This window comes from Heloderma suspectum, chromosome 15 (assembly GCF_057233095.1).
Source record: "Heloderma suspectum isolate Gila_16-S chromosome 15, 16-S_ref, whole genome shotgun sequence".
Taxonomy (NCBI): domain Eukaryota; kingdom Metazoa; phylum Chordata; class Lepidosauria; order Squamata; family Helodermatidae; genus Heloderma; species Heloderma suspectum.
Genome location: NC_139472.1, coordinates 4866101 through 4883100, shown reverse-complemented (window position 1 = coordinate 4883100; position 17000 = coordinate 4866101). Strand labels below are relative to the sequence as shown.

General features: G+C 49.9%; 3 protein-coding genes across 4 annotated transcripts in view; 2 read left to right on the top strand and 1 right to left on the bottom strand.

The window, feature by feature from the left end:
- TTLL10 (tubulin tyrosine ligase like 10) overlaps nt 1-17000 on the top strand; it is a 122537-nt gene that overhangs the window by 18450 nt on the left and 87087 nt on the right. The window lies entirely within an intron of this gene.
- The window catches only part of LOC146335229 (uncharacterized), a 31040-nt gene that overhangs the window by 2008 nt on the left and 12032 nt on the right, over nt 1-17000 (bottom strand). The gene's annotated exons all lie outside the window — the stretch shown is intronic.
- Nucleotides 891-16670, top strand: LOC146335230 (uncharacterized). Its single transcript, XM_084821903.1, has 3 exons — nt 891-1072; nt 4428-4670; nt 14138-16670. Exons 1-3 carry the CDS (start codon nt 971-973, stop codon nt 14768-14770), a joined length of 978 nt encoding a protein of 325 aa, XP_084678029.1. The 5' UTR covers nt 891-970; the 3' UTR covers nt 14771-16670.

Below are 17000 nucleotides of genomic sequence, written 5' to 3'. Positions count from 1 at the left end.
ATCTCCAGTGTGTCCATTGCACAGGAAATAGGTAATACATTTGCGATCCTGAAGGTGAGGGGTGGGAAACAGACTGTCTGGATTGACTTCTGCAGGAAACGGACCTTTTTTGTGAAGAAACGCAAGGCCATGAATGGACGTTCTGTTTTGCTGACAGCTGCTGGGACGATGATGGTCCTCTGTGGGCATCTTACTAGACAGTGCTGGATTTCTTGAACCTACTCTAACACTGTCTGGTAACGATGTTTAAAGGGAGAACCAAACTGCTACAGTCGCCGGAAGCCTTTGGAGACAAACAGCAAGCAGGCCAGCTATGGAGGTCTGTGAACACCTGATCAGAACCCTCAAGGAACCCTCTGGCCTTTGTTTCCTCCTTCACCTTAACCAAAACTCTTGGGGTTGGGGTACCTAAAGAGCAATGCCCATAAGGAGGAGAATGGGTCTGCCCTTCAGTTACACAGTTATCCCTCAGAGGATCAGATTGGAGGGTGGCACGTGTGTCCCCCCCCACCCCAAATAATTTGACATGTGGCTTGCTGCATGAGTCATCTGGCAAAGGAGTTCAGGCGCTCTCTCCGTTTGTGTGCTTTACCTGCTCTGCCCCTTGCTGGTTAGGAAGTGTAGGCGGGAGTAAAGCAGACTGAACAAAGGACCTCCATATGAGGAAGAAAAGCCATAGCGAAAAGTAAGAACGAGGCAAAAGGAGGATAATGGCTGAAGGCAAAGGACGCAGGTTCAAGGAGGACTAGGCAATAATTCCTGGTTTGCAGGTAGCAGGGGAATGGTGGAATGGAAGTTTGTTCCCAGAGGCAGCTTGATTTATATAGCACCCCCATCCAACCAGGAACTCAGAATGGGAGCCAATCAGGAACCCCAGCTGGGGGCCAATCAGGAGCCCAAGATGGAAGCCAACCAGGCCCTGAGTGGTACTGGATAGAACTGTGCAGACTGCTGGGTTGTATTTTCATACATGGCAAACTGTTCCAGGGAGCTGCTGTGGCACAGTGTTGGACTTCGAAACAGGGAGAACTGGGATTCAGATCAAGGCACAAAGTTCACCAGCTGCTCCTGTGTAAGTCTCTCAGCCTAACTACCTTGCAGGGTTGTTGTGAAAAATTTTAAAAACGAGATAATCACTATGTATGGTTCCCTGAATTCTTTGGAGAAAAGGTGGGATATTTATTTCTTTATTTATTACATTTCTAGTCTGCCCAATAACTAATGATGATGATTAGGCTAAATTAATCTAGTTTACCATTTGTTTCTCTAAGTCTGGATGTGGGGACGGATCCATCCTTCCCATGTTCTGTTTCAAGGCACTGGAGTAACGTGCGGGAAGTGGTGCAATAGGATTAGCGACCCAGTGAGTCATCTTGGGTCACACCCAGTTACGCCCTTCGAGGAGCCTGGCTCTCTTTCAGCAGTTCCACCCCATAGTAATCACAAAGATAACATGCCTGCATCTTGAAACTTCTGAATGGCTGCTGGATCAGCACGCCCTCAGTCACAACCTTAGATAAACCGTGCTGCCCCCCCAATTGCCTCGGGAGTGACCTTTCCCAGCATCCTCCTTCTCTGGGAGTTGATTTATTTGAGAACATAAAAAAGGGGGGGATAGATTTAGGCCGCACCCAGCTTCAGGCTCAGGAGGGCTGCTTGTTGCTAAAGCTCGTCTGGCAAGCACAAGCAGCAGTGGCAATGAAAGCCCCGTCTGTGGGAAGTGAACATCATGCCATCACTCAGGTACACCATGATGCCAACAAACCTTAGGAACATAGAGCTACACCTCCATTGGAAGTAGCAGCATGGCCTCCAGATTTTAACCCAGAGGACATTTAGGAAGCTGCCTTACACTGAGTCAGGCCATTGGCCCATCTAGCCCAGTATTGTCGACACTGGCTGGCAGCGGCTCTCCAGGGTTCCAGGCAGGATTCTTTCCCCGCCCTACCTGGAGAAGCTGGGGATCGAACCTGGGCCTTCTGTATGCAAAGCAGGGGCTCTGTCGCACTGAGCTATGGCCCCTCCTTGGCCTCCCACAGACAGTTTTGCATGCTTCCTACAGTGGCCAATCAGAGGCTTCTCAAGGAGCCCCAGAAAAATTGAAATAAAGAGTGGGGGGGCTGTTGGCCCTCTAGTCCAACCTGCCTTTGCTGCTTGGAATCCAGAGGCAGCGGGGACGTCCCAGCCTCTGCTTGAAGACCTCCAGCCATGGAGAGCCCACCACCCCTCTAGGCAATTGGTTCTATTCTTGAACGGCTCTTACCCTTTCCTGGCTGAGACGAGAGCAAAAGTTCATGTAGTCCAGCCAGTTGGCCCAGCAGTGCTCACAGGCAGGACAAGATGGCGACCCAGGCAACCAATGCTGTTTTAGCGGGAGGAGTCATGGCTCAGTGGGAGAGCCCTTGCTTTGCATTCAAAAGACCCCAGCATCTCCATTGACAAGGATCAGTCCCAGATGCCGAGAAAGACCTCTGCTGCGGAGTCACTGCCATGCAGAGCAGATGGCCAACCGCTGAGGGGTTGGGGGCCAGTGCTCTGGCTCAATATCAGGCAGCCATCTTGGGGTAATCAGAGCTAAGATGCCCCTGAGTATCTTCCATTCTCAGCTGTCATTGCTGATAGGTTGGGCCTTTCTTCTTCTTCTTCAGCACTGGTGGGGCATACATGGCAGGGAGTCGGAAAGTCCCAGGTTGAAAACCTTAGCCAAAAACTCATTGGGTAAGCCATAGGCAAACTGCTGTGTCTCGGCTACAGATGTGTGAATTTGCAAAACACGAGCTCGCCAAAGTTCCCCAGATTCCATCTCAACACTTGTTCTGACGAGTCCGTATCGGATTGCAAGCGTTCTCTTTTCTTTTTCTCATGAAAATCGGTGCGTATTTCCATGCATGTCTTCAAATGTGCGCATCAATGGTGCACATCTTTGCAATGTACGCATTCTTCTCCCGTTGATTAAGGGGTATTTATGCACATTCTTCAAAAGTACACTTTTTTCATGTGCATTTTTCAAATGGATGCATGCTGTCAAACACATTTTGGGGGGGGGATCACATTGCAAGCTCAGAAATGTATGTACTTTGAGCACAGATTGTGTCTGAGTCCATGTTTGGTTCGGAAGGAGAGAACCGGGTAAAATCTTGATAAAAAATGAATTGAAATGAATTTCCCATACATCTCTACTCTCAACTTCACCTCTATCTCTAATCTGGGGGTGGGGGAGAGGAGTATAGTCCTTGTCTACATTATAGGGTTGTAAGAATCACAAAAAATGTGAATCACTTTGAGGAATGAATAATATAAGTCGTTGTTGACATTACATACAAACATAGGAATTGCTTGAGTCCAAGTATTCATCTAGTCTAGCATTCAGATTCAAGTGGTATTTATTTATTCCAATTTATTTATTATTAATTTCTTTTCAGGGCACCTCACAAAGTGATATACACAAAACAAAATGAAATAGAGGAACATTAGGGAGAACATAAGGTGGTTACAACTAAATAGATTCATGAGAAAACCTGCTTTAAATCATGCAGTTCCCTTATGGAAATGTAGTAGTAAGAATGATGTTTTCCAAGGCCCTCTAAAAGGCCTGCACTGAAGGGGCCAAATCAAAGTAAACTGGAATGGAGTTGCAGAACTGCGGGGCCACCACCAAAAGGCCCTGTCTTGTGTGCTCACTAACCTAATCCATTTTAAGGTTGGGCATGTGAGCAAAATCTGCAACACAGATCTTGGATTCTCCCCATCACCTGACATTCAGAGGTATACTGGGAAGTCCCATTCATAGCCGCTGATAGACTTGTTCTGCTGCAAACCGATCTAGTCCTTCTATAAGAGAATAATAACTGTCTTGCTGGATCAGACCCAAAGTCCACCCAATACAGCATCCTGTTTCTACCCGTGAGCTGCCGGACGCCTCTGTGCAACCACAAGCAGGGTGTGAAGCTGATGGTTTGCCCCAGCTGTTTGTCCTGAGCATCTGGTAGGCAGAGATAGACTGCATGTGAACATGGAGGCTCCCTGCTGAGCTGTCATGGTTAATAGCTGCTGATAGACCTATCCACCATGAATTTACAAGACCACAGCCAACTCCCTTTCCAGATCAGACAGAATTCCATGTGGTAGTCCCACTCTCCTGTTCCCAGTAGTAGCCACCCAGGGTGCTCACATCACAGCAACTGATGCATGCATGTTGTTCTTATTAGTAACATGAATATGCCACCAATGCAGGTCCACCACCGGTCTTGGAATGCGGTGCAATTTAATTCCCCTGTGCAGTGCCGGCTCCAGGTCTTGAGGGTCCTTGGGCAAGAGACCCGCACTAAGCCTCCTCCCTCAATGAAACTACCTCATGGCCACAGTCACCAGCCGCTCATGCTCTTCCTCCCTTGTCTCATCATGGCTGCCCCTTTCTTGCTTGGCAGGCAGAGAGCCAGGGAGCAAGGAGGCCGCGGCATCTCCTGCTCCTCTTTCTCACCGGCACCATTGTCTGGGCCAGAGCGGGTGAGCAAGCAGGTTGCCATGATGAAGACGAGGAGCACGTCCAGGGGACTCTTGTCGGTGGGCCCCTGCTGGGGTGTGGGCCCTCAGAAGATGCCCGACCATGCCAGCCCTGCCTCTCTGAATGTAAAGGAATCAACATTATGTTGTGCTTCCTCCGATTAAAGGTGAGTTCTTCTAGACAGTAAGGTCTCCAACCGTATTCTAGCTTTCTCTGCTAGCTGCTTTCTTCATTGGAAGGTTTGCTTCTATGCAGCACAGGTGTGGTGAACCTGTGGCCCCTTCTGACATTGTTGGACTCTGATTTCCATCAGCTCCAACCAGTGTGGCCAGGGATAATGGGATCTGTAGTCCAACGACAGCTGGAGGGCCCCAGTATCCCATCCCCGGTGTAGTGCCTTTCCTCGACGGAAGAGTTCCCGAGGGGCAGGCGAGGCAAAGTGTGATGGGATACAACGTCCAGGCAAAATTTGCAGAAAAGAAGTTGGAAGAAGGTCTGGCTCAAGACGTTTGATTTCCTGGGGCTATCAAATCCAAGTGGCACCCCAGACACACTGCTCCCTGTTCCTGTGGGGTCACCTCACTTTGCCTAATGGTAGAGCCGGCCCTGGATGAAAGGTTTTGAAAATGCGTGTGCGTTTTGCAAAGTGAATGCAGATCCACTCAACTGCCGATCTGTGCAGTTCTGGACTTTGGGGACACTTTGGGAAGCGATGGCTGCTTGGAATGGAAAAGCTATTTTTGCGTCTGTGTCACAGTGTGTTTGCTGTTGATAGACGGCTGCTTTTCCGCCTCCACCCCCTCTTCCTCCATCTGTGAATTTATTACTCATGGCAAAAGCTAAAGAGCTCGAGGAGAGGGGTGAGTACGAGGTGGGCTGGCTGGTGTTTAGCCTCCTTGTTACTGATTAACTGCTGGGAAAGTAGTTGAGGAAATGGTGTGAAATGTGGAGTGACCCTGCAAATTGACTTCTAATGGGTGTCGAAACAAGAATGCTAAGGCAGCCCCACTTTGTCTGGTGAAGAAATGATAAAATAACAGAAAATAAAACTCCAGGGGATCCGGAGGCACACAGAGACAAGCCTAGCTTTGCTCAGGTCACGCCGACGTCAGCTTGAACTCAGTCACGCGCAAATATGCACATGCACACACACAAAACCCCAGAAGACTTTGATCTGGCATTGGGTGGAGTGGGGGGGGAGCTTGGGGGGGGGCTGCAGTTGAGGCCTCAGTTCTGAATCGCTCAGACAGCAATATGATCATAGGACCAGTAGAGGCTGGTGACTCCGATTTCGGTGGGGCTGCTAATTCATTCTGGGTTTCAGTCAGAACCAGCCAGAACTCTAACGGAGTTATCCAAGGTGCTGAACCTATGTTGAAGGAGTGGAGCATAAAGCTGGTCTTTCCCCCAATTGTTGAAAAAGTAACCAAGAACCCATCTTTGTGTTTGTCTGGTCAGTTGGCAACTCTATATGTGACCTAAATGAGTGTGATCTTTAAGGAGCCACATTTGTGTGATTTCTCCTGAAGCTGCCTGGGTAGGTCTCTCTCTCTCTCTCTCTCTGCACCATGCTCCAGGAGTCCAACAATCCCCCCAGGTATTGTTGGCCTCCAATTCCCCATCACCACCAGCACGGCCAATCCAACAACATCCGGAGGGCCAAAACTTCCCCACCCTTGATCTATTCTGTGTTGTAGTTGGAATGAAGGGTGTTGTCCTGTTAAGGCTCTCCAGAGACTTGGGCAAACCTTCCCATCCCCTCCTACCTGATCCTTTTGACTTGAGGTGCCCGGGACTGAACATGGGACCTCCTGCATGCAAAACTGGGGTTCTGACTTCTAACACTCAGCTCAGACCTCTCGCTTTAGAACCCAGGTCACTACTGCAGATGTGCCTAGTGACTGGAAGGAGGTGTGCCAAGATGATCAGAGACTCACACGCAGAGATGAAACGGGTAGCCTCCTCTGAGGGTGGGCAACTCAGCTGCATGTCTGCCTTGGGCTCAAATCACATCCAAAGCAGAAATGCATCACAACGACCCAACCGCAGCAGAGTGGGTGGGAAGAAGGCGAGAGCAGATCAATCAATCAGGCAGAGAAACAGCAGGCAGCCTCCTCTTTGGGTGAGTGCTTTGGGGCTCACCAAAGCCTTGCATTGTCGGGGGCTTCTCTTTCTTGTGGCCCACTGAGCAAAGTCTCCCAAGGCCAAGCATTGCACCGTTGAGGAATCCCACCCATAGCCTGCCTACCGATGCTGTAAGCCTCACTTGCTCCCTTTGTTGAAGTCATTTTAGACATTCCTTATATATTATCATTTGCCCTGTTGGGCTGAGGAGGGAACCTGTCTTTGCTTGGCTAGGGCAGGGCCACATTTTCAGGGAAGAGGAACAGGGCAGGCACTGAGGATGAAAGGAGATTTGTGCTTTGGACTACTGCATGGAGAGAACCGGCTGAGTCCTGTTCAACGCTTGCTAGGGGCTGGACACTCTCTTCCAACTGAATGTAAGCTCATAAGGAGGGCCCTGCTGGATCAGCCCAAAGGCCTGTCTAATCCAATCCAGCCTTCTGTTTCCTGCAGCAGCCAATCAGATGCTGCTTGAGAAGCCCAGAAGTGGGGCGTGAGCGCAGTAGCCCCCCCCCCTGTTATTCCCCATCAACCAGTATTCCGTGTAGGGAAGGATGAATCTGTTGATCTCGGTTTGTCTCGGTTTTTCATTTTTCCAATCTTAAGTTTGGACACTGAGCAATGTTCAAACTCTGAACATTGAGAATTTCTCTGATCTTAACTTCTGTTTCTTACAAATGTTGAGCATTTTTGATTAAGAGAAAACGCTCACACGAAAATTCATACTCTTTTTTGTGCGCATTTCTCCTAATACACTTTTTTTTTTTAAAGTAATTTTGTGTATACACTTTTTTTTGCAGGCAGTTTTCCTAATATAATGCATTTCCGAACACATTGTATTCACTCATATGCACATTTTTGTGTATGCTTTCCTCTAATAACTGAATTTTTGTACGCATTTTTTAAACTGGAAAACCAATTGCAAAATTTGGAAAGAGCTGAATATCGAAGGACAACTGAGTTTCTGTTTGAGTCCTGGTTCAAAATTAGTGAACTGAAAAAATTCCTACCCTGTCCCTAATTCAGAGGCATCCGTGCCTCTGATCCTGGGAGGTCATAAGCCATTGTGACTAGTAGCCATTGAGTGTCTTATCCCCCCATAAAACGGCTGTAAGAAAACATGCAGAATTGCCTTTAAAGTTTAAAGGTGGGAGAGAATTAAGAAGTAGAGTTGTAGAATTCGAACTCTCTCATTTCTTTTTTCTGAAGAAATGAAGTGTGTTGGTTGGGGTGGGGGGGAGAGCGATGGGCAAGTGTGCCTATAGTGTCTAAACATCTAGTTCCTTCCTTCCTCGTCCGTCTGCGATTGACACTGATTGCATTCCCACAGGGCCGATCGCCTGCTGATCGCTGTCTTACCAGACAAAGTTAGATCTTAAGCTATCCTCGTCTAATACTGTCTGGTAATGCCGTCGATTGCATTGGCAAAGTCTTCGCCTCGAAGAGAATGCTTCTCTGCTTAGGCAGGTTGCATCCAGGTATGCTAAGCAGGGCCGTCGTCAAGGGTAGGCATGGTGGGGCACCTGCCGAGGGCCTACACCGTAGCAGGGGGCCACTGACAGGAGCCCCCTGGACTTGCTCCTCCTCTTCACCACTGCAGCCTGCTTGTTCCCCTACCCCTCGGTCTGGCCCGGACACGGGTAGTGGTGAGAAGGAGGAGCAGGAGATGCCACCGCCTCCCTGGATCTCTGCCTGTCCAGCAAGCAAGGGGTAGCGATCAGGACCAGTGGCAAGGGTCGGCATGGTGGGGCACCAGTTGAGGGCCCACACCCCAGCAGGGGCCCACCGACAAGAGCCCTGTAAATGTGCTCCTCCTCTTCACCACTGCATCCTGCTCCTTCCCCTTCCTGTCATTCTGGGCCAGACAAGGGTGGTGGCGGTGATGAGGAGCAGAGGATGCCGCGGCTTCCTTGCTCCCTGGCTCTCTGCCTGTCAAGCCAGCAAGTGGTAGCAATGATGAGACAGCAGTAGTAATGATTGGAAAGAGGATGAGGAAGGCCAAGAGCAGCTGGTGACCATGGTGGAGACAAGGTAGGCTCACGGAGGGAAGGGGCCCATGGAGGGTGTCTTGGCCAAGGGCCCTCCGAAACCTAGTTGCCGAGGCTGCGACCTGGCTGGGTGTGTTCAAAGAGCCCATTCAAGGCGATGGGTTCAAAGTCCGCCTTTATAGCTCCCAGGTCGGCCTCATAAAACTGCACGGAGAGGGAATAAATCCCCTGATAAGGGGAGGTTGCGAGGGTGTACAGCCTCACACGTCCCTATCGACCGAGTTCGCTTTCGTCGATAGCAGGCGGCCCTCCGCCCTCCGCACACGCAAGATTGAGCTGTGTCAACAGCAAGGCGGAGGCCTGTTCCTCTTTTCCTCTACTGTAAGGCTGAAAGGAGATGCTTATGGAGATTGCACGGCTGCTCCCGACAGCAGGAGGGCTGTAGCTCAGTGGCAGAACATCTGCTTTGCGTGCAGAAGGTCACAGGTTCGATCCCCAGCATCTCCAGGTAGGGCTGAGCAATGACGCCACCTGAAACCCGGGGGACCCAGTGCCAGTCAGCAAAGAAGATAGGGTGGTCTTGTGCCTAGAGGGCAATCCCCTGTTTGAAGGCACCCTCTATTTGAAGGGTTCTGTGTCCAAGCCTGGTTTAAAGAGAAAGGAGCCTAAGACAGGAAATCAATGGCCTGGATGCCACCCTTCAACAGTTAGCGGACACAACAGGTACTCAGGAACCCTGGTCACGTTCTTCACCACTAAGGTGGTACGTATTGCATTTCTACTCGTATTGTAGATATCCTTTCTAAATGTGCATTTGTGCCTATAAATCCACTTATGCAAATGGGATGCAAATCGGTGTCCTCTGTTGACCTCTCTTGGGGGTGTGTGTGATGCAGTTCCTCTTGTTTTGATGGCGCGTAAGTAGCTGCCCTGAAGCTAGATGGACCACCGATGGTCTGTCTCGGTCCATGGCAGCTTCCTGTCAAGTCAACGAAAAGATGTGATCTGAGTGCAGGGCTGGGCAAAAATGTCTTTCCCCAGTTCTATGCCCCTGCTTTGCAGGACGCAAAAAGGCAGGGCATTTCAGAAGGTTTTCGGGTGGGGGGGGATTAAGTTCAGTTCACAAATGTAATGGTTGTGATGCTGGCTTCTGCCTAGGGGGTCACCATCGGGGAGGTCACCATCTACGCACACACATGCACAGAAAATTCCCACACAAGGCAGCTCTATGCCATGATGTTACATAGCCCTGTGAGCAGTGGGGTTAGTGGGAGGAGGGCTCACAGGGTTGTAGATAGGGCACTGGATAGTGGCTCTGGATAGGGGCGAATGCTCCTTCCTTGTTCTCCTCGACCTCTCAGCGGCTTTTGATACCGTTGACCACGGTATCCTCCTGGACCACCTGGAGGGGTTGGGCATTGGAGACACCGTATTGCGGTGGTTCCGGTCCTTCCTCTCTGGCAGGTACCAGAGGGTAGCACTGGGAGAGGAGGTTTCAGACCCGTGGCCACTCGTGGGGTGCCACAGGGTTCCATCCTCTCCCCGATGCTATTTAACATCTATGTGAAGCCGCTGGGGGCTATCATCAGGAGGTTTGGGGTGCGGTGTCATCAATATGCGGATGACACGCAGCTCTACCTCTCGTTCAAATCGTCACCAAGGTTGGCCGTAGAATCCCTGTCCAAATGTCTGGAGATGGTGAGTGGCTGGATGGGGAGGAATAAGCTGAAGCTGAACCCTGACAAGACCGAGGTACTTTTGGTGGGAGATAAGAGGAGGCTGGGGGATGTTGACCTGGTGTTGAATGGGGTACGGCTACCCTTGAAAGACCAGGTCCACAGCCTGCGGGTCATTTTGGACTCCCAGCTGTCCATGGAGGCTCAGGTGTCAGCTGTGAGCCGGACAGCGCTGTATCAACTCCATCTGATACGGCGGCTGCGCCCCTTCCTTCCCGACCATCTGCTCCCATCGGTAGTACGTGCCCTGGTCCCCTCTCGTTTAGACTACTGTAATGCGCTCTACGTGGGGTTACCCTTGAAGACGGTTCGGAAGCTGCAGCTGGTACAGAATGCGGCGGCTCGCCTGATTAAAGGCAGCCGCCGGCAAGATCACATCACTCCAGTGCTGAAGGAGTTGCACTGGTTACCAGTTGTTTTCCGGGCCAAATTCAAGGTGTTGGTTTTGACCTTTAAAACCCTATATGGTTCCGGCCCAGCCTATCTTAAGGAGCACCTCCAGCAGCACCAGACAGGCCGCTTAACAAGATCAGCCTCGGATGGCCTTCTCTCTGTCCCATCAGCCAGGACAGCTAGACTGGTGGGAACGAAGGAGAGGACCTTTTCTGTGGTGGCCCCCACTCTGTGGAACTCCCTCCCTAGGGAACTCTGCCATGCCCCCTCTTTAATGAGCTTTCGCCATGCATTAAAAACGTGGGTTGTTCAGGCAGGCATTTGGGATGGGTTAGGGTATTTTAGAAAATGTTTTTATTGTAGAATTTTATTGTTTTAAACTGTTTTATTGTATGCTGTACATCGCCCAGAGTGGCTGGGTGACCAGACAGATGGGCGATGAATAAATTTAATAATAAATAAATAAATAAATAAAGTAGCAACAACGCTTTTTTATTCGCATCTTGGGGGCTGTTGCCTTGAGTTTGGGGAGTGTCGGCGTGGACTGGGCCGGAAGAAGGGAACACCGGTGTAGGCTTTTTATGTTACCTCGCTGCAAAATTTGGATTCAGCTGGGTGCTGAATTTTGAGGGTTTCATGGTACATGTGTGGCCGTGCCCATCACATCGAGGAAACAGAGCGTGCGCATCGATGCCGGAAACATGGCTGCAGCGCCTCTGTGCTCGCCCCAGCCGTGCAACCCGCGTGTGGAATGGGAGGCAAACCTTTCTGACCTTTCTCGACATGAGTGCAGAACTGATTGGGCATTCAACAAAGGGAACTCTGTGGATGGTTTCGAAAGAACAAAGACCACCCTGTGTTCCCTTCCTCTTCCTTCTCTGGTCAAACAAAGCTAATCCCTGGGACTGAACTTTGCCCATTGAGATGGGCCTCTGCCGTTCAGGGTTTCTTAGGCCTACTCTACAGCCACGCATAACATTGGCCCAAAGGCCCTTTCTCCGTTGCAAGGCTCTCTTGGGGAGGGATGGAAGAGTTGGGGGCAACGGGGTACTTAACCCTTTCCCTGCCCAGCTGCTCTGCCCCCCCCCCCCGAAATCCGGTGTCCCGGTGTTGCGGGCTTGTATTTACCTGGCATACACAAGTCTGGGATCCTGCCATGGTGGAGATGGGGGCAGCTAAAGGGTGACAGCAGCCAGCAGGGGGTGCTTTGCCGGGGAGAAGAAGCTGATATCGAATGCAGCTACAGGTCCACGACGAAGCAGCCAGGAAGAAGGCAGAGGCGCCAATCCAGTCTCTCTAGGAATGCCTTGGAATGATGCTGCCGCATGATGTAGAGCTGTTCTGGGGCACTGTGGGGAATGTAAAGGTGGCGGCCAAGAGCAGCAAGGTGTTGAGAGGAGCACTGGGGTGTTTCATCCCCCCATAGCCTTCACCCCTCCAAAATGTAACAGAGGGGAAGAGGTTTCACAGGCATCCCATTTCCTCACAGCCCCCTCCACCAATTCAGATGGCACTTTTAGAATGTCGGAAGTGTGGCCAGAACCAACCTAGACCAAACCAGTTCAGGAGGAACTGATGAGGTGCAGTTGGGTAGGTGGGGGCCTGAGGGGACAATTCCGTCCCTTCACCCCTGACTCTGCAGCCTCAAGTGGGTGACTGTAAGGGAAACTGCTGCAAGATCAAGAGGATTCCAGATTCAAATCCTGGCCAATCCTGGCCAGGGAGCCCCCCCCCCCCCCCCCGTAGATGGAGGAGGTCAAGCTGGCATAGTGTCCTGACATTTCACCAAGAACAATAGACACACCCCTGTGCATGTGTGGTAATTTTATGCTCAAGCCAACAATTACAGCCTCAGCTCTCGCCCTGCCTGCTTGCACTTTCCACTAGAAATGACTCGAGGCTCTTTCTGCCTGCGGTGTATGCGTGTTGTCTTCCTTGACTCTGCTAGAACCTTGTCCTGCACCGCCTTCTGAAAAATCGACCATAAGACATTTCTTTTTCTTTTTAAGCTTAAGAATGTTTTAATAGTTGGGGAGAGGAAGGAAGGAAAGTGGCACACGAGCATTGTGTGTCAGTGCGCATGCGTTGCCATGTCCGTGCATTAGTGGCCATGCGCCTCTGGTTCCTGCCTCCATTCAGAGATTCCAGGGCAGGGTTGGGGAACAGCCAGACAGAACTTTTAGAATGACCAAAGTTTGGCCTAAATGTAGAGCCACCCCACCTCGATGCTGGTGGACTGCAAGTCCCATCAGCTCAGCCAAGCATGAGGGTGATGGGAGTTGTAGTCTGTCAACATCTGGAGAGCCAGACATTCCCCATCTCTGTTCTAGAGACCCAAAGAAGGATGCCTGAACCCCATAGAACTCTTGTACATGCGTGTGTGTGTGTATGTTAGAGTATCTTTTAAAAGCAGTCTCTAAAAGGCAAGAAGATGGCTGGTGGTTTATCAGGGACAGGTCCAATGAAACAAGGCTTGCCCCTGGATGTTAGGGGAAATGGGGCTACCAACGCTCCAGGTTCAACCCAGTTTCCCTGGTCTTTAGCCTCCGCTGGAAGCCGACTTCTGTTGAGTCATGCTATTCGTCCATCTAGATCATTACTGGCTTCCCCAACCCAGTGCCGCCGAGTCGATTTGGACTACAAACCCCATAATCCCCACAGTTTTGCTGTGCAGACTGGGGCTGATGGGAGGTGTGCACCGAAACACCTGGAAGTTGGGGAAGGGCAGTTTACAACGAGAGTCCTTCTCCTGGGTTTCAGGCAGGGCTCTCCCAGGTCTACCCGGAGATGGCGGGAACTGAATCGGGGATCTTTTGCATGCAAAGTAGGAGGTGCTCTGCCATGGAGCTATATAGCCCTCAACCTTGAGGCGAAGGAGTAAATCTATCAACATGGGGTTGAATCAACAGGGAAGGCTAGCTTCTCCTTGCCTGTTCACTCTACCCCTCCCCAGGTGCGTGTAACCCCAAGGTCCCAGCTGCCGTATTTTTTCCCCACCAGGTGCCACTAGGATCTGCCCCTGCCCACAAAACTCTGCCCCTTGATTTGCCAGCCCCTACCATCTTTCCACTTCCTGACTCCACTCCCCAAACCCCAGTCCCCTGAGCAACTCTATCAGGGGCAGCTGAAGCCAACGAGATCCTGAAGTGTCCCTTCAGAAAGGCCTATGAATGGAGGTTTGCATTCATGGAGGAAAGCCTTTTTTATTCTGTTGCTCAGTTAAAAAAAAAAAAAAGCTCCTATAGCAGCTCACTCACATCCAATCAGTAATCTTTTTTGCAATCGAAAAAGATGCAACACACAAAGAAAGGGAAATGGGGAGGGAAGAGGAAAACAAAAGTCTTTCATCGGGTGGAACGGCCCTGATTTCCTTCTCATCTCCCTCTGTACAGCCTGCTGGAATGGCTTCTGGTGGTATATTACACAACATCCCGCCATGCCAGGTTGGCTGTTTTGTCCTCAGCAATTCCCTTTGGAAGAAAAGAGAGGCCCGCCGCCCACGCTGTTCCCGGAGGCCCCAAGCTACCTATTCCCCGCCACCCCCTTCAAGGTGCTTTGAAACTGGGAGCAATCCTGGGGTTGAAGCAAATTGGCTGCTTTTCGAACATTTGCTCTTTGCTAATTACCTTAAAGCACCTCTGATGTCTTGGAGCCAAATATGTTCCTGGGCGAGAAATGACTCACAGGAATCTCTCTCTCTCTCTCTCTCTATCTGGCCCAGCCAGTTTAGGAAGGCAGGGTGGCTGCTTAGGCGGGGTTGTGTTTATGAAAAGCTCCACATTGTAAAAGGAGACGGGGAGAAGGAGACAGATGTGCTGCCTTCCCAATTACCATTAATTACCGTGTTTCGTATTGATGGGTTGAATATTGTGCTGCCAATATCCCGAGCACTGTTTTATCACCAAACACCACACGCAGAAGACAGAGGCACTGGGCTCCCATCTGTCTTCTTCCTGGTTCCGCAAATCAAACACAATCCCATCGACTTCTGCGGGTTCCCATTTATATTCCTGAACATGCCGTAAAATTGTTTGTGGCTTTCTTCTTTTCTTTTTTAACTTTTTAATTTCTCTTCATAAAACACTCCCTTTCTTGTGTGTGTAATTCAAATAAAAATGTTTATTGTCCACTCAGCTGTGAATAGCATTGACTTATTTATTCTTTTAAAAATCAACTTCACATTCCCTCTTGCCTGGAGAATGAAGTCGACATCCAGGTGGAATTGTACTGAGCCAACCCAATTAAACTTGTCAGTCATATCAGTTAACTGATACCTGGGACTGAAAGTGTCATCAGTTTCAGACAAACATGAGCTGCAACAAAATGTGGCAGCATAGAGTACTGCTATTCAGGATGCCAGTCACCCCATCCCATTTCCCTTCTGTCCCCAGTTTTCCACGCACGCACGCACGCCCGTCAGTCAGTATTGCATGGCCACTGACCACACGCAGTCCTTATTGGACTGTTTTGGGGTCTTCACCTCCCCACCATAAGATTTTTTTTTACTTCCCCAAATCTTGGGATTCCCCCAGCCATGCTGATACTTCCCTCTTGTGGTGGTGCTGATTTGGCTAAAAGGAATGGCACTCACAACAGGAACATTAAAAATAAAGGGAATTATTCTGTTATGGCACCACCCCCCATGCTCCCCAGATACTATTTTGACTCCACCCATGAGCTGCCACATGCTACTGGGGATAGGAGAACGAGCAGTGTTTGAGATCGCCAGGATGCTCCGAACGTTGTCTCTCCACTTGCCTCGTGCCCAGTTCATGTTTGCGATCTCTTCTTGCTCTGCACAAACAGGAAACCTGTGCAAATCAAGCAGCGGTCGAACGGGAGATTTGCCCAACTTTCCCTACTCTGGTGCAATTTTCCCCAACTGGCGCAAATGTCCTAATTCACACAACGTTCCTCCATAGACTAAAGTGGGGCTGATTCAGTCCATGGAGGAAATTTGCACAAATTAGGAAATTTGTGCGAATTGAACTGGGAAATGGGAACGAGATGAATGCAAGGACGTGCTTGGCAATTTATGAATATTTTTGGCAGACATGTGCTCATGCTCAGGTCTGGAGCTTCAAACAGGGTGTGCGCGCATGTTTTGTTAGCAAAAACAAAATTCTCATAGATCCCTACATTCTACCAGCCTCCATCCCTACCCAACAGATTTGGTTGGTAGTTCCCCACTGAGATCCCACTGGCTCCCCCCTCCCATCCATGAAAATCCCTGCAGATTTGGCTGACACCTCCCCCCCCCCAAAGAGAAAAAATACAGAAAAGGGCCCCAGAGTTCAGGGAAAACTCATGGGTTGGATTGCAAATGCAAGCCAAGTCGGGGTTGGCTATGGAAATCCGTCGAGCGCAAAAAGAGCTGGATTTCCAAGTGACGGACATCCCTGGAGGCAATATATGTCTGGGTACCAGACTGTTTAAGATGAGGAGCCTGTTAGGAAAAAATGAGGTGGCAACCTTAATTCAGCACCACAAACCTGGTTGAATACACAGGAATTCAAAGCCAGACTTTTACGAGCAAAGCTCTCAAAACCCTGGGCCTCGATGGATGAATCCATCAGTTTCACTTTCTCTTGCATTATTTTTCTTTCTTTTTGTAAATCTCAAGCTCTTTCCATCCCAGCTATGGAAAAATTTGCAAATTTGGATAAGCCCTTATCAAAACAAAGAAAATGGCAGACAAAATTCTCACTTATCCCAACTTTAAAAGAATTAATTAAAAACGGGTGCCCTGCCTGTGACTCAGTCCTATCTCACAAGGGCTGGTCTGTGGTATGATAAAAGTAGCATGAGTGATGAGTTATTCTCATAGCCCTTATGACAGCCCTGTAAGGTATGCTACTGTTTGTAGCCTCCTACTGCAGGGATGGGAAGTTGGAGAAGAGAAGGCACTGTGGCCAAGTTTGCGGCTGAAGCAAAATTTGAGAGTTAAAAAAAAAAAAAAGTATTTATTTGCTACATTTATATCCTGCGTTTCCTGCAAAGAGCCCAAGGTGGCTTATGTAATCTTCCTCCTTTCCACTTTATCTTCACAACAACCCTGTGAGGTAGGTTAGCCTGAGAGTCAGTGACTGGTCCAAAGTCACCCAGTGAGCTTCATGGCTGAGTGGGGACTAGAACATGGGTCTCCTGAGGCCTAGTCCAACACTCTAACCACTAGTGGCTCTCTCTTTCACACTGGCTCTCTCTCTCTCTTTCTCTCTCTGTCTCTGTCTCTCTCTCTCTCTCTCTCTCACACAC